General features: G+C 41.8%; 1 protein-coding gene across 1 annotated transcript in view; it reads right to left on the bottom strand.

The window, feature by feature from the left end:
- LOC124255342 (alpha-mannosidase 2-like) overlaps positions 1–7610 on the bottom strand; it is a 34545-nt gene extending 26935 nt beyond the window's left edge. Inside the window, 4 exon segments of the mRNA XM_046689238.1 lie at positions 5290–5446; positions 6222–6353; positions 6659–6824; positions 7534–7610. Of these exon segments, the coding sequence (XP_046545194.1) occupies positions 5290–5446; positions 6222–6353; positions 6659–6787 (418 nt within the window). The 5' untranslated portion in view covers positions 6788–6824; positions 7534–7610.
- Positions 7611–23839: the final 16229 nt, after the last annotated feature.

Here is a 23839-nt window from a genome sequence, read left to right as displayed (position 1 = left end):
GGGTGAATGGGGCGGCAGGTGTTGTGTACTTGTCCGTGAGACCCTTCGATCCTGAACTACTCAGCAATAACAAGAGACAAGATCGGGTTGACATCATGCATTGGTCGCCATCTCACAACAGACGAACGCCACTTCCGCCTCTCCTACTTCCGTGATTAACATCCGGACAGTACTAACGTAACAGCCGGGAACAACCATTACAGACCAATATCCTACATCACCCCCTCTTGTTTTTTACTATTTCCTCCGAGAGGTACAAAACCAAAAAAACTAAAATTTTCCCTCTTAAAACCAATAAGTCCTCTGTCACCTTCTCAAATAATATAATGTCCATGACATCAAAAGGAAATGTGCATCAGCACTAGAAAAATTAGAGTTCAATCTGTAGCACTCATATTTGAACTTAATACTGTTCACTGGCACAATATCTTGCAGAACACAATGAATGAACACATTCACACTTTTAGTGTTCTATACACTCTTTCATTATTACACGTCACTGAATCGGGCTGGTCTTCTCCGATCTCTGGGAGGGTTGCGACGGGGTTCTTCAACAGCAGCTGGTGTCGCAGCTGGCTTCCCACATGGTGCAGTCAAACTCTTCCCCTGAACAACTGTTAGAGGTGGTGCTAGGTTGCTCTCTGCCTGCTTTGGCTGGTTGCTGGATAACATGCTCTCTGACCTTCCTCGTTGAGAAATATCTTGGTCCGGAATGTGCGGAATGAATGGATCGAGAGGCAATCTACATCCTGTAGTTATGTCTCTCGACCTGATTTGGTCTACATGTCTTTTCCACACTTGACTTCCTACAGAAACCTGGTAGTTTCTGTCCCCTAGTCTTTCAACTATAGTGCCAATTAACCATCTAGCACCGTAAACACCATAGTTACGGACAAATACAGCTTGTCCTACATCAAAGTATCTGGGCGCATTGTCGTGAGGGTCTTCCTTCACAGACATATCATTCTCCATTGCTGGCCGGAGCGGAGAGTCGAGTCCTCAAGGTGCGCTTCATGAGTAACTCTGCAGGTGTTTTTCCTGTTGACGAGTGAGGAGTGGTGCGATAAGAAAATAGAAATCTCAGTAACTTATCTTCAATGTCACCATCCTGATTCTTCATTTTCTTCATGGCTTGTTTGAAAGATGCTACTGCTCTTTCTGCCTGTCCGTTTGTTGCCGGATGGGCAGGTGCAGTTGTGGTGTGTCGTATTTTGTTGCGACGCAAGAATGTTTGGAACTCCTGGCATGTGAATTGGGTTCCGTTGTCAGAAACAATATGGAGTGGCAGTCCAAATGTAGCAAACAATCGGCGAAGATGCTTGATCGTGATCGTAGCAGTGGTAGACCTCATCTGATATATTTCCAACCATTTGGAGTGAAGCGTCCACAATTACGAGAAATGAGTGTCCAATGAAAGGACCTGCAAAGTCTATGTGCAGTCTAGTCCAAGGAGATGATGGCCACTTCCAAGGGGTAGGCACGATTGATACTGGATGATTGGCTTCCTCCTGACAATCTAAACATCCCCTGACCAGATTCTCAATATCACGGTCCAAGTAGGGCCACCAGATGATACCTCTCGCAACTGACTTCATACGAACCATTCCCGAATGTTCGTTGTGTAACTCATTCAATAGGGCTTCCCTATAAATAGTAGGAATCAACACTCTTGTTCCCCACATCACAACACCTTGTTCAACTGTCAGCTCCAATCGACGTTGATAGAACGGCTTTAATTCTTGTGATACATGATCAGGCTCCTCAGGCCAACCTTCAAGTGTGAGTTGTCGTACTTGACGAAGCAACTTGTCATTATCTGTTGCCCTGGCAACGGCTTGTGCAGTTATGGGCAAATCCTCATCAACTTGTGATAGGAGTAGAACTAGTTCTGTGTCAGATTCCGTGGAATCTTCCATCAAAGGCAAAGGCAATCGTGAAAGCAGATCTGCATTGGCATTTTGTTTTGAAGTCCTATATTCAATATTGTATTGGAATGTAGCAAGTTTCAGAGACCATCTCTTGATCCGAGATGCAGCCATCACAGGAGTTTCTTTGGATGGAGAGAACAGGTGAATCAATGGCTTATGATCCGTAATCAGAGTGAATTGTCTTCCAAGTAGGTATTGTCGAACTTAGTGACCGCGAAGAAGATAAGGGCCAATGCCTCTTTTTCCAGTTGAGAATAGTTTTTCTCTGCGGAATTGAGCTTGCGTGATGCAAAAGCGACAGGTTTTTCCCCTTCCTCCGTTCGGTGCTGAAGTACACATCCTATGCCATAAGGAGATGCATCACATGATACAACTATCTCCTTATCACTGTCATAGTGTATGAGAAGACTATCACTTGTGAGATCAGACTTGGAATCTTCAAATGCTTGCTGCTCAACCTGCGTCCATTTCCATGTGGCAGTCTTCTTCAACAGATCATACAATGGTGCACACTTAGTAGCCATGTTCGGCAAGAACTTGGAATAGTGATTTAACATTCCTAAGTAAGAACGCAGCTCATTCACCTCTTTAGGTGCTGGAGCATCTTTGATCGCAGAAACCTTGCTAGGTGTAGGGTGAATACCATCCTTATCAACCGTGAAGCCAAGGAATTCAACCTTGCTGAGGAAAAACTTGCACTTGTCCAATCGAAGTTTAAGTCCTGCACTCCTGAGAGCTTTGAGAACTGCTTTCAAGTTCCTCTTGTGTTCAGTACGGTTTCTGCCTGTTATGCATATGTCATCCATGAAAATTACAAGTCCTATCAATCCTTTTAACACCATCTCTATTGTTCTTGGAACACTGCAGGTGCTGCACTTACACCATATGGCAATCTGTTGAATTGATACAACCCCTTTGTTGTATTTATGGTTGTCAGCTCTTTTGATGGTTCGTCAAGTTCCAACTGTAGGTACGCATGACGAAGATCTAGCTTCGTAAATTCTTCACCACCACTCAGATTTGCCAACAGTTCATCCACTTTAGGAATCGGGTGAATGTCCGTTTTGGAGAACAGATTCACAGTTGATTTATAATCTCCACAGAGACGAACCTCGCCTGATGGTTTAACGACTGGAACCACAGGAGTAGCCCACTGTGAGAACCTAACCTTCCTTATGATGTCCTCGGACTCCATCCTATCAATTTCTGCATCTACCTTCTGGCGTAGAGCTAAAGGTACATTCCTGACCTTACAGAACACCGGAACAGCATTATCTTGTACTGACAATCTGACTTTAAAGTCCTTCAAATGTCCAAGTCCTTCATCAAAGACTTCCTGATATTCATTCAATATCTCGGTGACATCCTCCTTCTGCGAGGAATTAGCAATACTGTTCGTGAACATGTGTTGCCATGACATCATATGCTGTAGCCAGTCTCGACCCAGTAGTGCTGGACCTGTACCATCCACTACAATGAGAGATAACTCCAGTATCTTCCCATTCATGTCAACTTCCACTTGTAATTGTCCAATTACAGGTATGCTTTGCCCATTATAAGCCTTCAGTACACATGAACTTTCCAAAAGTTCTTTGTCCGGGAACAAGGAATTATACATCCCTTGATTTATCAATGTGACACTTGATCCTGTGTCCACTTCAAATTCAACCATTATGTCATCCACTTTAAGTGATTGTTTTATTTTCTGTGTTCCACCTTGACTAACTGAGGACACCATGTACAATTCTGTGAATTCATCTGACGTACAGTGATCCACCATGTTGGTCTTACCAACTTGAGATTGATTTCTGTTCGAGCGGTTCCTACAAGCTCGTACCAAGTGTCCTTTCTTGCGACAAAAGTTACAAACAGTATCCTTATATGGACAGTTCGGTGGAGAGTGCCTAGTGGACAAACAACGAAAGTACACTGGTTAAGCTCAGTCTCTGGCCCTTGTTACCATGGTTACCTGGCTTCTTATCCATCTGGTCCCTCTTGAATCCACGGCCTTTATTGCCCTTTGTTATGTATCATCTTATTCACTGCATGTCCTTGACCTTGCTGCAGACTCTTTGCCTCCTTGGTGGCAGTTTCCATTCCAACGGCAAGTTGGTAGGCCTTGTCGAAGGTCATCTTAGCATCCTCCTGTAACAGTCGCCGACGTATCACTTCACTGTGCACACCTGCCACAAAATCGATCTCGCAGCCACATGTTCAGATTCTCACCATAACTGCAGTCTTCTGCTATCGTCGTAACTTAGCAACATATTCATTGACTGTCTCATCAGGCCTTTGTGACAATCGATTGAAGTTACATCTAGCAATAATGATGCTCGGAGGAGGGTTCAAATGCTGTGTTAATTTCTCAATGATGTCCTCACTCTTGAGTGTAGACACCTTGACAGGTGCGAACAAGTCATGTGCCAGTTTATACAATTCATCACCCATTGTTGAGATAAGTGTATGGGTAATCCGTTTTGCATTTGTGATCTTGTTAGCTTCCATGCTTGAGATGAAACGTTCTGTATAGATACTAAAATCCTCCTTTTTTCCAGAGAATTTAGGAATAGGAATAAGTGAAAAGTTTACTTGAGGCACTCCTTGGTCACCTGGGCCTTCGTCTTGACTCATGGTTCACACTCGAAATCAGCAACAGTATTAATGACACATAGATTCACAGAAGTTCACGTTATCCGTCCTAGAAGAGGAAACGTCTCTTTGACAAGTGACAATTGTTCATAATATTCACGAGAATATTTTCCAAAGTTCCAACACTGATACTGCATTCACGTGAATACATGTACTTTTCACTATATTCATGTAGAATATATAATGCAATGTTCACGTGATTATTGCAACCTCACTTTAAGGTTTCTGTGGATATTCCGCCTTAGCAAAATAACAATTAATGTTTGTCAACGAGCTTCCCACGAAAGCACATGGTCGGTCCGTGGTCCCTTTTATCGAGATGGCGACCAGCAACATCACTTCACTTCGAGTGAAAAGTTCACTATGAAACACGTATCTTTCATAGACTTACAACAAGGAATCCGTGGATCCCATCCTCGTCGCCATTTATCTGTTGTGTACTTGTCCGTAGACCCTTCGATCCTGAACTACTCAGCAATAACAAGAGACAAGATCGGTTGACATCGTTTACTGGTCGCCATCTCACAACAGACGAGAACGCCACTTCCGCTCTCCTACTTCCGTGATTAACATCCGGACAGTACTAACGTAACAGCCGGGAACAACCATTACAGACCAATATCCTACAGCAGGTGAATGGGGCAGGTGGGTGGGTGGGCAAGTGGGTACCTTAGCCTTATCACTGCAATGTTATAAGAAGACAGCTACTTGCCTGGGTCCTGGTGTGAGTGGGGCACCACTATAACATGCAGGGGTCTGTCCCCTCCCTTGACTGTGTAGTAGGGTACCTGGAGATCCGGCACCCACCCACTCACAGTAAGGATGAACTTGGGGTACGCCACCTTGATAAACGCCCATTCCCTCTCCATCTGAAGCCATAGCAACAGCAGTTATTAGCAAATGACATGAAATATGTCAGACAATTATGTTTTACAAATTATTGTGTATATGGTGCCTATACAAGGAAATGGAGCAATATTCTGTACTGACCACTGTTTGTTATTAAATACTGCACTCAACACTAAACATTTAAGCTACATGATGATGGTCAGTAAATAATCGAGTCAGAACCAGACAGTCCAGTGACTGACATCATGAGCACTGATCCATGCAATTGTGATACAACGCCATGCATCAACCAAGTCAGTAGCACGACCACATGATCCCATAAGTCGCCTCTTACGACAAACATATGTTGCTGAAGAACAATTCCGATCTTCACTGGGAGCAACAGACTAGTCTTGACAGGATGTATATAACTTCCTGCAATTTAGAGGTTCCCAGGCTCCTTTTTGGGCTTGTCCTATTGTATTGTAATCTAGGGTTTGATGGACTGATAATATAAATACTAAAAATGTTAAAGCATTACAAAGATGCCTAACTAGGGTTGCAGGTGATTCTAAGCCAGGAATTCACTGGCCATTCTAAACATGCATTTTAAACAAGCAAAACTGATAAGACTGTAGGCCATTAATTACAAATCCTAAACAAGTTATATATTATAGAGATGTTGTCAATCACAACATGGTGAAAGTCTGGGAAATCAATCAAATCTGTGGGTCCAGAAGTAGAGGCAACGAGAGATTTCTCATTACCTAAGAACACTTCTTGATGAATCTGAGATTGTTACCTGATTTTTCTCACCTGAATATCAACTCCATGTTGATCAGCTGTCAGTTTGGCTTGGCAGGTCGGCCATGTTGTTGAGATCTGCCTCACTGCTGCTGTGTTCCCAGAGAAGTGGGCGTGGCGGGGGGAGTAGGCTCTGGGGCACTTCTGATTGAATACAAATACATATAATATCAGGATTGCAAATAGTCACTATAGGAATCTCATACTACTAGTATGTGTATCACTTGAAAAACAAGTGTATCATATCACAAGTATACTGCTTAGTAAATAAGTGTATCGTATCACAAACAAGTGTATCACATAAAAACAAGTTTCCGCATCCAGGTAAGTGTATCATATAACAACACTAATATTGGCCAAGGAGTGAATGAGTTTAGTTTTACGCTGCTTTAAGCAATATTCCAGCAAAGTGTATCAGGACATAAAATTGTATATCGTTACAATCCTACCTCTTCCTGTTTCTTCAGACTGACTGCTCGTGACAGTTGAGATTCGAGTCTAAAGTAGATCCAGAAACTCAGGCCGATGTAAATGATCGACACAACAACAACAGCTGTCCAGAAATCTCTCTTCTTCATCTTGACCAGGTCTGGTCATAATTGCTGCAGAACAGAGCTGAAAACAATACCAGGAGCGTTCATTCTAAACATCTGGGTGCTTGGCACTCTCAAACAGTGAGATAAAAGTCGATCCACATATTAATATGATGACCGAGATCTGTCTAGAATTCCAAACCAAGTGTCCATAGAAAGCAAATTGGGGTGTGGATTTGAATCCTGGATGGGACTCAACCCCACAAGAGCACTATATACTTTGTGCTGTTGGGTGAGGTGCTGATGATAGTGGGAATCTGGGATGTGGAATTGGTGGGGGGATGGGTGAGTGCATCTGTTATGCATGCATGTTGCGCACAAGCATAGTCTGTACCAAGGTAGGTAGCTAATATTTATTATGCGTTTCTCTACGACTAACATTCAAAGAAAAGGCTGTTTTAATACAATATATCAACGTGTCATTTGACTGATAGAAATGTCACCATACCCCGTCTTGGTACTCCGATTGCAACCCAGGTTTATCTCAGTTATTTGCGTTACACGTTCATGACCTAAATCTCATCATTATACAAATTAATAGGTAAAGATATAATGGAGATTATGTAGTGTTTAGTTGATCGAATATAGGACAATTGTCAGAAAAATGTCGCCTATGTGACATGTTGCCTGGTTATCATCTTGACAACCGATCAGACAGATGCATATTTCTATTATTGATACATTTATCATACATCACATCAAGTCAGACTACTTTTCACAGTATTACGCACCTGAACATAGAATACGTGCTTCCACACGACTATTTCCTTCCGCTCCGCTTGACTGCTGAGGTTCTTTGGGTAGCGATGATTTCATTGGTGGATATCAGACTATCTGACCAATCATTGCACAAGATAGATAATTTACGGAAGACTAGTTTCTTGCGTATAAAACGCCACCGTTTATTGTGTAGAAAGATCCCAGTCTGACACCGCAACAGGTACACACGTGATCCATATTGTTTGACGTAATACCACTGTAAAAACGGCACCAATATTTCACTCATTATGTAGGTTTGTTTCTTGCAAAAGTGTGTGAAATTTTTATCTGCCAAATTTCAAATAAGCTCAAGTGGTGAGAATTAGTCAAATTAGGGACCGTTCATAATTTATGGGTAGGGGTGATAATGATGTCGTTTGTTGGTTTTTGGGGGGTCCCACCCAATTTGTTCTGAGGAGGTAGGGGTTCAGCAATTTTGTACACATAATTCTAGGGGTTCAGCAATTTGTACATAAAAATATTTAAATATTATGCTTAAAAAATAATGGAGGGGTCATTGATTTTGTACGGCGTGCAGGGGGTCACTTACTTTGTACATAAATTTTAGGGGGTCATTCACATTGTATATGCTTCTCCATAAAATCATCATCATCATCACACACACACACACACACACACACACACACACACACACACACACACACACACACACACACACACACACACACACACACACACACACACACACACACACACACACACACACCGGCCATAAATTATGAACGGTCCCTTACTGAGGCATCATCCCGAGCCTGTACATACGAACTTTAAATATGTTTTTCTGTTTCACTTCTTTCCAAAGTGTTGTGAAAATGTCTGCAAACAAATAATGGGAAAAGTAATGCCTAACTACAAAATAAGAAAAACACCGAAAAAAATGAATGATGCGCAGGTAAAATCTCATACGTTTAATTCAACAACAAGGCGAATCTCGGCCCAATCCAGGAAATCACTGGCTATCGTTGCACTTTAAAGCAAACGATTTTAAATCTGTCTATTTCTATCTTATATCATATGTCTTTATCTATTTACAGATCAATACAACAAGTCCTCGCTTTGAAAAATACCTTTAATTGGAGACATTCTCATATAAAAGAAGAATTTTATCTACTTATTTGCTCCTTTAGTGTATATGCCAGGGGCGGCGGGGTAGCCTAGTGGTTAAAGCGTTGGCTCTTCACGCCGAAGACCCGGGTTCGATTCCCCACATGGGCACAATGTGTTAAGCCCATTTCTGGTGTCCCCCGCCGTGATATTGCTGGAATATTGCTTAAAGCGGCGTAAAACTAAACTCAGTCAGTCAGTCAGTGTATATGCCGGTTTAGACAGGTTTCGCTGTATTTTCCAGATTAAAAAGTTGACACTTATTTCTCGGTACTGATTCAGAGAGAAGGATATTTTACACCCGAGTGTCTGTGAACCTATTCTTCATACACTGAAATCGAAGATCTGTTCCACTTGACACTTACTACCCGTCTACTGATCATTTTAGAAAATTACCTGGGAATCAATGCTGTTTTCGTTTCCAACATAGAGTCTAATATAATTAACTAATCTGAGTATATTACTTATTGTGTTCGAAGACAAGGCTTTCGATATTTTCTATAGGCACCCCTTATTACCTGATTAATTTTTCGGACATCAAACGAGTTTACATTTCAACTTAGCCTTACTCCTAGCCTTTTCTTTAATTGTATACGCCAGCAATATTCCAGTTATATGACTATGTGTAAATACTCGAGTCTGGACTAGGCTGTACAGTGATTGAAATCATGAGCTTCGATCTACGCAATTTGGATTTAATGACATGCATGAACTAAGTCAACGAGACTGACCACCCGATCCCGTTAGCGGCATCACTGGTTGCTGAAGACTGGTTCTCACAGATCCTTGGCATAATATACATTGTCATGCGCCGTTTTTAAGAAATGAAACGAGCTCGTATATTGTAACATAATGCTGCTTCAATATTAGGGCTGTAACGATGCATCGAACTATCGATGGATTGCAATTGTTGAGTCTCCGATAGCAATTAATCGATGGTAGAAACGAAAAATTATCGATGCATGGATAGTATGTGTGACTGTCAATAGTTCAGTAATTGACATCTGTTGATAAATGCGCAGCGCAAAATACAGGAAGTACCAGATTCGTTCACTTTAAAATATCTATGATGTTTTGTATTTTATCAGTGGGTGCAGACTTGCAGCTTCATTGAGTTTATGTTTTAACTGTTTCTTGTCAGTTATCAAAAGAAACTGAAACTATTTCAGTTTGTTTTTATTTCATATAATCTGTACATTCATTTGAGAAATGACTTCAAATGAGACAATTCAAACAGAGAAAAACTATTGCAATAGTATTGCAATAGTTGGTCGCAATAGTATGTTGCAACAGATTATCGCTATTAATATAGTTGTTTCCCTCCCAATAGGCACCCCTATTCAATATCACGAGGAGGGACACACGAATTGGGCTTAACACTTTGAACCCATAGGGGAATTCTGATTCGGACATTCAGAGAGACGAGCCAACGCTTTAACCACAAGCCTACATTAATGTACCCATCGACCTCCTTAAACAGAGGTGCGTAAGTAGCTGAATATAATAACGGGTTGGTAACCAGAGCATATCTACCAACACTCGTCAAATAGGAATGAGGTTATTCCTATACAGAAATAATGTATTTAATGGAACCTCAATAAACCGCTATCAGTATAGATCAGCTGAATGGTAGCGCTCGTTAAAAATCCATTAGATCATAAATCAGTGTATTGGGATAGGACGCCTCTGTCAAGATTACAGCGCTTGCCTGGGGTCGAGTATGTGTCCTTGTGCGTGCGTGCGTGTGCAGTTTTACATGAATGCTCTACTCTGAGTACACTATACCGACTCATAGCCGACCTGTTCCTGTTTTATCCATGCAGAGCGTCAATAGTGTGCACCCCAACCCCAACCCCCACCCCCTTTCTCAAAAAGCTGTATCCGCCCCTGCCATCGTATACTGTTTTGTGCTATGACGCGGCCGGGCACGGTTTGTCAGTGTAGATGACAACGAAACTTCTAGACATCTCTTAAAAATTGGTGTTATTTGTTGATTTTATGTTGTATCTAGTTTCGTTAATCCCTGTTCGATTCAGCGATATTCCTTTCGGAAGGTGAACTCAAGGTGCACGACTGGTGCCTAACGTCTCTAAAATTGGTTCAGCGATATTCCTTTCGGCAGGTGAACTCTAGGTGCACGACTGGTGCCTAATGCCTCTAAACTTGGTTCAGCAATATTCCTTTCGGCAGGTGAACTCTAGGTGCACGACTGGTGCCTAATGCCTCTAAACTTGGTTCAGCGATATTCCTTTCGGCAGGTGAACTCTAGGTGCACGACTGGTGCCTAATGCCTCTAAACTTGGTTCAGCGATATTCCTTTCGGCAGGTGAACTCTAGGTGCACGACTGGTGCCTAATATCTCTAAAATGGGTTCAGCGATATTCCTTTCGGCAGGTGAACTCTAGGTGCACGACTGGTGCCTAATGTCTCTAAAATTGGTTCAGCGATATTCCTTTCGGCAGGTGAACTCTAGGTGTACGACTGGTGCCTAATGTCTCTAAATTTGCAGAAGTTTAGTAACGTAATATTCACTTACTCCCTCACTCACCCACTCCAGACAAATAGTTGAACATTTGATATATTTATATGGACCCGTGAAAAAAACATATTAGAATCAGAAAACGACAAGACATTTTGCATCGTCATGAATTTTTCATTGGTTTTAATCTAAGATATTCCTCTCCGTTAAATGTTAAAAATGTTAAGAGATATTCTCTTCTGTCACTCACTATGATTGACGTATACATACATAAACTCACCTTATGAACTTCCAGTGACGTCATACTTTTGTCCTCCAACCGAATAAAACCAATAATATGCGGGACATGGTGTCAAATCCCTGGCACTTTATGAACTCATTAAACATACATTTTCTGGAAATATTCCCGTTGCTTTGATTCGAATGACATTTATGTAATGATTCTCAACTCGCTATGACCTTGTCGAGCGGGATGTCACACATAATGGGAAAATATCACAATTGCCACAAATCAGAGCGTTTAAATCTGCCAGGCAGTGATAGAATAGAGGGGTACACTTAGTGCGTGGTCCAGAGAACCAGTTATCGGACTATAGTGGGAAAGTTCGGTAGCTGGTAACTTCAAAATGTTACCAGCCCAAAATGGATTTAACCAGACCAGACAATCCAAAGAAAATAACTCAGTTTTTTAAGTTACAAAGAATAATTTAATGAACCTGAGACATGTATTTATTGTCTAACAGTCTATTCACAACAGTCATTTTCAGAGAAGAGATTTTAAAATATGGTGAATTTACACTGTTGTATGGAACATGTTATCATGCGGGAGGGGGGTTCAGGGGTGGTTGGTTCAGGGGTACGAATCCCTGAACCCCTTTTTTGCTCCGCCAGTGCAAACCGTTAACATTCCATGTCTAGACTTCTTTACTCATTTTCCCAAAAAGGGAGGGTAGGGAAAATAATCCTGCCTAGGGGTGGCTTAGATCGCTGACACTCTGGTGGGATCCGTCAATGCTGGGTTGTGTAGAACGATATATGTACTTTAAGTGTAATCCCATGTATAACACGTTACCGGTACATTATGATCACTTTCTCAAAGTCACTGAGTATTCAGAGATAAAATAGTCAAAAGTCAAACGTTCAAGAATATGTACCTCACTGAGAATGTGTAATCCTAAACTAACGCTTAGTTTCTGAAAATATATACTTTTGTTAAAAAAACCCCATTCCTTTTAAATTAAAAAGGAGACCCAGGGAGAAGGCAGATTCAGAACCTGAGGAAATCTAGACTTGTTTCATTTAGCGCTTTAGCATTGCAGAAAGGGCTGGGCAGAATGGGCTACATAATGCGGTTCAGGGGACTGTGAGACTGTCCCGTGTAATCCAAAATTTAACAATTTTGCATTTGACCACTTTCGAATTATTCATAGCCTTGCCCTGTCCGAGGATAACCACGTCATCCGGAACAGTTGATGGCTTGACCGGTGCGGGTCATGGCTCTCACATTCCCAGAGCGGTAAACACCCTCGGTATCATCCGCAGTTAATTACATGTAATATTAGCACTAGCACTCAATCTCACTCACTCACTCACTCACTCACTTCGCTAGGGCCAAGCGACTGGGGATTGCATTTTGAGGAGATAAGTAAATAAGATTTACTAATCAATTAAGTCTACCTCGTTCGAGCTAGCTTCGCCCAGAAACCCTGCCATCGGGACTTGGTGTGTTTTTCATTATTTCATGCTTAGTTCCATTTCGTAGACACATGTATTATTCACTTTGACAAATAGATGTTATTATCAAATGGACAAAGTGAAAGAAATAAACGAAAGACCAAACTTTGTACAAAATAGGGCCGGTCGGCTCCAGTATTGGTCTTAAAAATTGTCTGGTTCATCAAGCACTATCGATGACAGTCTAGTACATATGTTACAACCTGTTTTGTGTTCTCCAGAACAAATTACAGATCCTTGTCATGGAGTGAGTTTTTTACGCCACTTTCAGTAATATTCCAGCAACATCACAGCTGGGGACACAGAAATGGACTTCAGACATTGTACCCATGTGGGGAATCGAACCCGGGTCGTCGGCGTTACGAGCGAACGCTTTAACCACTAGACTCCACCGCCCTTGTCATACAGCTGTAACAGTGCTGACACCCTAAACACAACAAAATAGTTGCACAACAAAATATATGCGGTGCGGTGGGCGAGCTGGCTAAGGCGCCAGGCTACTGATCCAGCGAGGTTGAGGTGCCGGGATCGAGCCCACCTGTGACCGGGTGTTAAAACCTTGGAGTCAACTTTGTGTGCAGACTCTTTCAGTGTTGTCACAACCCCTAGTGTACAGTACACAACCCTGTGCACTTAAAAGAACCTACGAATCCGTTGGTATATGTCCAGATGGTGGCCACATGAATACGTGCAAACACCTAGTTGCGGGTACAGCAACGTGCAGTGAAGTTGGACAAAGTGCTGTGACTATGTATCCCAGTCCACCCAGCTGTGAATGGGTACCTCGTTAGGATGAGAAAGCCACAATAACTCGGTGCGCCTTGTGGCAGCAAGAGTTGGATACTCCCCAGGGAGTTGAGATTGCTAATACGATGTGCAGTTGATATTGGCATCCAATGATCGTGGGAAAAAATACCAGCGCCTTGAGCATGCACTACTGCGTGGATATGTGCGCTATATAAATATCCTATAATAATAATAATAATAATTTCTTGTACCACTAGCAAACTCGAGAAGAGCAGATTCGTCTAATTATTTGATTTGCTTGTCTGACCAATATGGTTACAATGTGTTACCCCACCAAAAGTGAATGAGAATGGTTTTAGGTCACAGTTGGCTTTCTAACTGAGGGGAATCCCAGAAATCGGATCCACCCATTATAATCACCGAGCGAACACTTAAACCACTAAACTACCACCGCCGTAGTGATATTGCAAGACTATTAATAACAACGGCATACGTCTCATTAGCTGCTTGTTACGTTACATCAGCCAACCGAAACGTGATTAAATAGCATTTTTTAACTTCAAGAAAAAAGCAATGGCATCGATATATACTACCCATCAAAAGTTTAGACTCACTAGTGTAAATGTAGCCACTTTCTTCAGTCAACTGTTCTAAACTAGATTTTGCGAAATAGTCCATACTGTTTGAAGGTGCTGTCTACACATGAACTGATGTATTGTAAAACGATTTCGTAACGTTGAAAAGATTATTGTCATGAGTTCAATAAATGATGAAACTCAGTGAAAATTGGCGAATTAATAACAGAATTGTACACCAAAACGCAGCTGTTCACATGCATGCACGATATTTGCACATGCTTTTCAGCAACTTGATTCATGATCCTCGTGCAATTCATCAGCATAAAGTTTGCAGTTGGTTCCCCTAAGTTAGTGGAGAAATCCATCTTTGATGTAACCATATACGTGTATATATACATAACATATAGTGAGTGCTTTTAGTGATTCTAAACTTTTGATGGGTGGTTTAGGACTGTTTTAGTTATCTCGCTTCGTATGACGAACGTACTGATTTATGAGATTTTACTGGTCCTTCCAGCAGGATTCAATATTGCACTCAGGGCGTTCATCTTGAAAGGATAAATAGCAAATCTCGCCATGTACAGTTAGGGAAAGTTTTATGTTTCCGCTGAGGAGTAATTGACTATAGATCAAGGAAGGTGGTATTTTTAGTTGCCGTTTTTATTGAACCAACCGGTGATGTGAGGCATAAAAAAAATAATCGATGCCCTAGGATCGTGACCACATATACCCTTTTTCAGTCCAGATGGTCCGGCCATATTGAGACCTCCTTAAATGCCTGGCAACAGCAACAAGATGTATAGTAGTGTGGAGTGAGTGAGTGAGGTGGGTAGTGCTTCAGTCAGGGCGTGTCAGCTTAATGACAAAGTAACGGAAATGTTAGGGTTGTTTGACATTTACCATGTTAGTTACTTCAGCAGGCATTTCCAAGGAAAGAGGGCGTTCGATTATCACAGAAATCAAGAAAGTTTGAAGTTACACAACTTGGTCATCAAAAACGCACCAGGCACCAAGTCTTGTGGTGAACTAGCTCTGTTTGGTACTTATGGGTCCTTGCGTCCCTTTGTATCAACCTGGGTTCCCACCGTGAGAACAGTGGAAGTATTTGACATCACCACCACCAAGTAAGGCAAAGTCCACCCCATTAGTTGGGAAGCAATGACCTCCGTGTTCTGGAATGCCGATGGTGGACAATAATCCAAAAGGCATGGCAATTAACCGGACAATTATGCTGCACTTCTGAGCAAATATATTTGATGTAAGGGAAAAGGTATGCTTTTGTATTGCGCCAATGCGCCTGAGCCCAAAATCAGTCACTTCTGATGACTATAGTCCACGAGAGAGCCTTTAAACTCAGTGCCAACTTTATTCCAATTGCCCGACTCCCACAGAATTCTACCCGTTTCTAAACATGATGGAGGCCAGGCGCGTAGCAAGCCATTTTGTTCGTGTAAGCCCGATTGGGTGCATAGCTTTATATTTAGATAGTTTTGAGGGCTTATCTAACTTTCATAGACAAAATCATGTGTAAGCCCGGGCTGTTTTTATAATGGTAGCTACGCCCCTGGAGGCCACAATTCACTTAGACTCCGACGACGATATCACAGCAACTGTGGCGAACGCTTATGATAGCTAAGAGAATGACTTCTTCGAAACTCCGATGATTTTCAATCATCGTTGGCAATCATTGTAATAAGTTGAATCTTTACACGTTTGTGCTGCCCTTAAAGATCAGAGTTTATCAATCAATTTAAGAAATCTTGCAGGTGCGAAAAGATGAGCTCATCAGTTTGTTAGGGAATTTGGCAGCCCAAAAGAAAGCTTAGGTCCTCGTTTGTTTCGTGTTTGGATCTGTGCATGAAGAACCAGAGTAACAGATCCCTCTTCAAGAGGCTGGGTGACTTGGGGGTTGAAGTCATCCTGTTCTAGCGGTCAGCCAGGTGGTTCTGTCGGGCGGTCTTCCTGCACTCCCGGTCTTTGACGTTTGTTGTTCATGCTGTTGGGGTATTGATTGGCGTCTTCTATCGGGATTTTAGGGCCGTTTTGTAGCTGTTGTTCGGAGGTTGTTCACTCGGGGGCACGGTGTGTCTTTCGGAGGGTTTTGTGGCAGAAGTGGTGTCCCTGTTTGGGCTTCTGAAGTGTGTTGATGTGTATTTTAGGGGTGTAATGTCGACTTGCCATTGCGTGTGTTTTGAATGGATTGGAGTGGGCTTGCTGGAATCTTGTGACGTCACTGTTTGGTTCATGGAAGCATGCGGCCGTAGTCGTGCACGAGACTGTGGCAGAGATGTCTTGTGGATATGGAATAAAGGGGCTGGGGTAGAAGGAAAGTCTACAATTATATCCTTGAACATTTTTTCACTATCTCTTTCCCAATGTCAGGTACACATACGAAACTTGTAAAATATCTTGTAAACAGTAATAGAAACGGACACAGAATCCTATATACTGTCTTTGGTGTACAATTTAGAACATGCCTATATACAATATGTATTAATCTTGGTAATAATGGTTTAATAATATAGCAAAAAAGATGCATGAAATTCAATATCATGGATGATATTTACATGTCATATTACTGTGGAATAAAATTCCATAATGTTTTTGTCTTTTTCAATTTATTTTCAATAAATCATCTCTGGCAAACACTCAGAATCGAGCCAAATAGATGACATGCATGTTTTTACATAGTTAATGTAATACAAGCACATCTGGAATTTCTGCGTAAACATCAGCTACAATATGACGAATGTCCGATCACCAGTAGACGCCAACTAATCCGAACAAGCTGAGGCAATATCGTCAAAAGTTAAATCTTTTCCAATGGTCTTCTGGAATATTGCACAACCCACATGCTATAATTGACCATGTCCTCAGTTTCTGTCAAATTACCGTTAGTTATTTGATCCGCTCGAGACAAAACCCCGCAAACGCCGACAATCGTTCAATTAATATGACATTTCCTGTGAAAGAAAAAAACCCAATGCCATCTTAACCCAAGAATTTAGCCATGTTGACCAGGCAAAGCCCTTAATTCCGGCCAACAAATTGTACTATTGGCCTCAGCTAGACAGTTCAACATGCGCTCTCGCCGACAGTCAACAGCCTAGAGGTATTCAACATTAATCATATCGGTATCATTTCCACGCAATAAAAAGTCAATTGTTCATGGGAACCGATATTCAGAAGAAAGAGTTAATCTTTCCCTTAATGGCGCCGTCCTTGGAGGCGCGTTGCCTGTCTCCCCTGTCTAAAACCCGATTAAGAAAGAACACCTTCGGAAACGGGGTCGATAATCTGTCAATAATTTCTTGTGTGTTCTGTTCAAGATGAGAGAGGGGGGACCTGGGGACCGACCCGCTCTCAGCGCAAACATATCTGAGATTGACTCCCGCATTTGGGAGTTGAAACAGTCTCTTGTGTCGTAGGATTTATTAATTGGAGTGACAGCTGGCGTCCCATCACACTAAATTCTGTTCCAAAAAACGTCTACGCTCTGCGAGAGACAGTTCCAAGTTTGGAATGGTTAGAACATCGTGATCCAGGCAGTGTGTAATTAAATACGAGACACATTTTCAACTCGACAATTGACCATATCCGAAATCCATCAACCGAGAAGCTTTCCTCTTAAGGCGAAGGGGGCGGTGAGGTAGCCTTGTAGTTTATACGTTCGCTCGTCACACCGAAGACCCGGGTTCGATTCCCCACATGGGTACAATGTGTGAAGCCCATTTCTGGTGTCCCCAGTCGTGATATTGCTGGAATATTGCTGAAAGTGGCGTAAAACCGCACTAACTCGCTCACTCTTAAGGCAAAGCAAATGGGGTTTAAGCTCGGCAGGATTATTAAACTTGTATAGAAACATACATGCATATGTGTGTAAGGCTGTTTGCTTACACTAGTATGGATTTTTACCGAATTTAACGACCAAGCCAACTGAGATACCATGCCAAATTCCAACGTAAATACACCATGTACAATGTCACAGTATGAAACCGAAACGAGCAGTCCTTGTTATCACCTTAATACTAAATAAAAACAAGAAAAAACAACATTGTATCGTATTTTGGTATGACGCAGTCGGGGTTCGAACCCCCTAACACCCTCTCGGGCAGACACTCTATCCACTAGATTAACAACCCTTACGAACAATGCTTATTCATTACTGTACGTGACCAACTTAGATATACCACTTCTAACTGTCCATGTAGAACCACAGCTTTGGTTAGGACTCCAACAGAATCGGGATCCAGTAAAAAAATATGTATAGGCACCAAGAACCAAATAGGGAGGTGCTACAATATAGACAAACTTTATGGGTAACAACTTCTCTATTTCTTGAGTGCGACGTTTCGATACAGATTCTCGTACCGCTGTCAATCAGGAATGTCAATCAGGAATGTAACATGAAGTGGAGGTGAAGTATGTATACTGAGTGTAACAAAGGCAGCAACATAATAGGCTAGCCTATTATGTTAATTATCATGATTTCTTTGTGACGCTAGACTATTATGCCTATAATGGCTAGCCTATTATGTTAATTATAGAGGCTAGGTACAAGACTAGTACCAAGGCCAATGCAAACAGCGCCTAGTACTATTTAATACCATAATAGCTGGTATCAAAACTCATCTAAGTTACATCGGGTATCTTTTGGAACCCATAACAGCTGGTGCCTTTTACGCCTTAAAGAGCTGGCACCATTACGAACAGTGCTGGGTTCCACTTACAATTCAAACAGCTGACACAGAGAAACCAATAGTAACGGACAATGCCAGAATACCAAGGTGTCCTGATTATGTGAAAGCTAATGGCATAAGCTATTGACCATTACCGCTGAGGAGAGTGTTCCGTCTTGTGAAAGCTAAGAAAGTGCGGTATATAAATAGGCAAGTGGCATACTTCCGGGTAGCTCTTGGGTGGAACATATCGACCAACTGTGGCGTTTATAACAAATTGTATGCCCCATGTAAATGTGCTCTAATACGACATACAATACAGGTGTTGTGTATTAAATGCACCCAGATTGTCATATGGCATCAACGTCAGGATAATGGTAATTAGATTCCTATCACAAACATATCAAATAGGAGAATGTGCAGCATACAAGCTGTCGCCATTCCACGGTACAACTCGGGTCAGATATATATATGATGTCCAATTCGGCACAATACCGGTCATGGCCGCGGAGTGGTGCGGTCATTAAAGACTAATAGTGGAGGTCCGGTAATGCGAGTCATAATTGAATATATTTATGCCCAATAAAATCTCCATCAGCAGATTAGATCTGGTGCAATAGGGTCATGGCTCTCAGCACACAGTTTTCAAATTACAGCCATCGCCGAGAAGGGTTCGTTCACTCGATCAAACTCTTCTCTGGAGCTTCGAAAAGGGCACTTGGCAGGGACAGTGTAAAGAAAGGCTTGAAGTGTCGGAAATACAATCTCTGCTGCCGCAGCCGTGGTCCCGTGGATAGCGCGTCAGTTTGGAGAAACTTAAGTCGGTGGTTCGATCCCAGTCAGTGTCATACCAAAGGAGATTTAAGATTATGTTAGTTGTTACAAACCCAGGCGCCCAATATTGAAGGATAAACTTGACTGATTGGACGGAATACTGTGTATTTTTGTGGCATTCACTTCCAGCTGCTGCATGGTATGTCCATGTGCTAGCACTAGGACTGACTGACTGACTGAGTTTGGTTTTACGCCGCTTTAAGCAATATTCCAGCAACATCACGGCGGCTAGCACTAGGAAAACAACCTAAGTCCGGACTAATGCTAAGATGTCTTACATATGTACAATTAACTAAGTTTATAAAGTACACGCTTATAACGCATAGAAGGATATAACGGCTTTTGGGGTTCCTTCCACTAGCTGTATTTTTAGCTGAAATTAGAGCGAATGATTGAGTTTAGTTTTACGCCGCTTTTAGCAATAGTCCAGCAATATCACAAGGGCACCAGAAATTGGCTTTACACATTTTACCCATGTGGGGAATCGAACCCGGGTCTTCGGAGTGACGAGCAAAAGTTGAAATTAAATTTCGGTTATAACGAACTAAAATTCGTGGTTCCTTTGAGTTCGTTATAACCGTAGTGTACTTAATGCGAAAGCAGTGGAGGAGGAATGTCGTGTATTAACTGCATTGCTCGTTATCGGACGATATACGACCATGAAATGCGATGGGATGGAAACTAAAGAGTGGGATGGAAACTATCGGGAGAGTGAGTGAGTTTGGTTTGTGTTGAGCAACATCTCGGGACGTTAGCCTGATGTAGGAGGAATAGTGATACATGGCTCTGACGTTTTCAACTTCAACACCAAAACAGAGGGTAGCGATCGTGCTCTAACTTTCACTCAACCACGGAGGCGGTCTCTCCTGCCTGATGTGGGAGGAATAGTGAGACATGGCGACTTTTCAACAACATGGAAGTCCTTGGCTAACCGAACCCTTAGGTTTCCCATGTAAAAGGTTCGTCACGTTCTGAATGGAAAATAAACTGCTTTCTTTCCATGACAACGGGGTATTACGTTCTAAATGAAATAAGAGATACTTTCTTTCCACATTGAAAACGCGGTTTTACGTTTCAAGAACATTGAGAAGTTTCTGTTCCGAGTGGAAAAGAAGTTTCTTTCCGTTCAGCATGAAAAACGGAAAGTCAGGGGAGTGGCGTTTCCCTTTCATCTGAGGGGCTTTATGTTTTGTGTGGAGCATTACCCTGAGTTTCGGAGATGACAATTTCTCGGATTAGAAACATAAGCTGTAAATGATCATGAGACTTAAGATAACAGGTTGTCAGACATTAATGGAACCGACCATTGTGACAAGCTCTGTCTCGGAATTTAATCAGTAGCTAAATTGAATAAACACGTTGAATCATTTGTGTAGTCTCATGATAATCAGTTCATGTTATTTCGATGAATATAAATACATGTATCATGCTTTTGCTAATGATATTGAGCTAGGTAGGCGATATGGCGATCTTCATCATTTGTACATGAAATACTTTACAGAAAATATAACTTCGGTCATTTTCAAAATTTCGGTACTCTGATACATATATATATAAATAAAATGTAAATTCGGTGGCCAGGTAGACATAGAGCTCAAGGTATCTGTACAGTTCACAACATTAGCCCAACGTTTCGACTTTCTTACCGGCAGGGCAGGGCATGGTTACCCCTTTTCGAGACACCTGGTGTCATCACTGATTTTCAGTGGTCCATACATATCATTTTCACGGCTATTTTGCCCTTTACACCAAATGGAACTTGTCTCCTTAAATTGTCAAGATTAAGTATTCTTTGGGATGGCGTTTCATATATATTTATGAAACCTATGAAATGTGTTTTATGGAAATGAGACTTAGAATTTGCACTTTTAAACACGTCTCGAACTTCCAACAACACGAAATCCACCGACAGATGTTCATGATATAATATAATGTACTCTACTTTCTGGCTGATACTTTTCATTATGGAAAGGTTGTTTTTAATTTTACTTATATTTTCGAGAAGTGTTTTTTATTATTATTTAAGTAAATAAGTAATTTAACCAAGTAGATCATACATTTCCTGATCTGTCAAATACTAAATTCACATTCACATTCACGATTATCAGTAATTATAAAATCACAGTTATGTTTAAATGATCGCATTCTTTTTATGTATGGATATTCTCTGATTTAAATCTTCAACAAAGTTATTAGAAAAGAAGGAAATTGGAAAAGCATGTGGTAAGGACTACTGCCGACATCCTTTATATACGTGCTTGTACTTATCTTGTACGTGTTTACATACCATCAAAAAAATTAAAGTATGCATTAAAACTTAATCCGGTACACATTACTATTCAGATCAAATCCACATCGATGGGATCACGGTTCCATATGCACTTCTTGATGGGCCTGGTCTTGTCTCGCCACGTCGAAATGAGCATCAAACCAAGACCCTATGACACATTTGGCGCTGTATCGCATATGGTATGGGGAGGCATCACTATGAGGGAACGCCATTCGATACTTTGCAAGGAAGGGTCACAGGAGATAACAATCAACATATTGACATCCTTTGTTGTCCCGTTTGCAAGGCGTGAGGGTCAATGTGCGCTCAAGGTGCACGAATCGTCAGTGCTCACCTCAAAGATCACAACATCCATAAAATAATCAAACAATGAGCAGAGACCATCCCCCAACTGAACACGCCTAAGACATGCTAGAGGGGCGTGTGCGTGAACGTCTGAACTTGGCAAGGCGCTGCTAGAGGAGCGAGACAGACTCGCCATCGAGGGACTTATACCCAGTATGCCTCTTCGAGTGAATGAATGTTAAACAAATCCTCGCGGTATTACCTACTACTGATTCATGAACTTAAATATTCAAATCTTACCTCTATCCTTCTTCAGTGTCGTTGGTGGCCATAGCGTCTACTGTCACGCTTAACTACCGGTTGCAATGTGTTCCCAATTCGTAATTTTCATACAACCATTACTAGAATCTGAAAGATTTTTCAATTTTGGAAATTGTAGGCCACATTGTATTTCCGAGTATCCCTTACTTATTTTTAATAGTATATGAGCATACAAAAAATCACAGAACACCCTGACTTTCCTCATTCTAGGTGACCGGACCGAATGGAGACTCTCGCATTTTGGTCTTCACGCCATTCGGAAAGATATCAGTTGTTGAGTGCAAACGGTAATTAAAAAATAATCACATCAGTTCTGTATGGCAGGAGAAATGCCTCCTAACACCTTGGAAAGGGATCACATCACGTCTAGACGAGCACTGCTAGATTATGAGAATCAACTGTCAGTGACAATTCGGAAAAAGTCGATGAAATGGAGACGGCTTTCCCTTTGTAGGTTAATAATGACAGTGTAAGATTTACACCGCCAGTCCTCTTGACGGCGATGGTTTACACTGATACGGTTCAGAATACGATGGGGACGTGTTCAACTGCTTTAGCTGTAGTTATACTGGTGACGATTGAAGAGACGGATTTTCTTCTTCTTCTTCTTCTTCTTCTTTATCTTAAGCTGTATACAGATAGCATTAAACTGGTTTTGAATTAATTACAAATATGTGGAAACAGTGTGAGTGGGTGGACGGCTTTTTACGCCGTTGTCAGCGATGTCACGGCTACTTTTCGGCGACCAGAAAAGCCATGGATCATGTGCGCACTGGGTCTTATAGTCAGGGATCAAAGAAACAGATCCAGTCTGATCAGGGCTGGGTATCTGTCTTCACCGAAGGTCAGTCATCCATGGTAATCCAACCGACCAGCCATTGTTGCCATGCGATCCTCTAATCTCCTATCCAGCACCGCCATTGCTAGGTCGTATCTCACTAGCCCGAACTTGTACTCCATATAACCCAAGCACAGAGACTTACTGTAATATACGGTTGTGTTAAGATAACGATCACCCGAAGGAATGGCTTCAGGATGATTGAGCTGGGTTCGACGATCCTTTATAAATATTCCTGTTGTATCAGTTCAATGTGGAAGGGAAGTTCATGATGGAGGCATCAGGCGTTTAACCACCTTGATGAAACCAATGAGCACGGGTGGAGTGCTGTCAAACCTAGAAATATAATCATGACGAACCGAGATTCG

Source organism: Haliotis rubra, unplaced genomic scaffold (genome assembly GCF_003918875.1).
Source record: "Haliotis rubra isolate DU_JTF1 unplaced genomic scaffold, ASM391887v1 Scf6, whole genome shotgun sequence".
Lineage (NCBI taxonomy): Eukaryota > Metazoa > Mollusca > Gastropoda > Lepetellida > Haliotidae > Haliotis > Haliotis rubra.
Note: the sequence above shows the minus strand (reverse complement) of the source record. Positions and strands in the feature narration are given on the sequence as shown.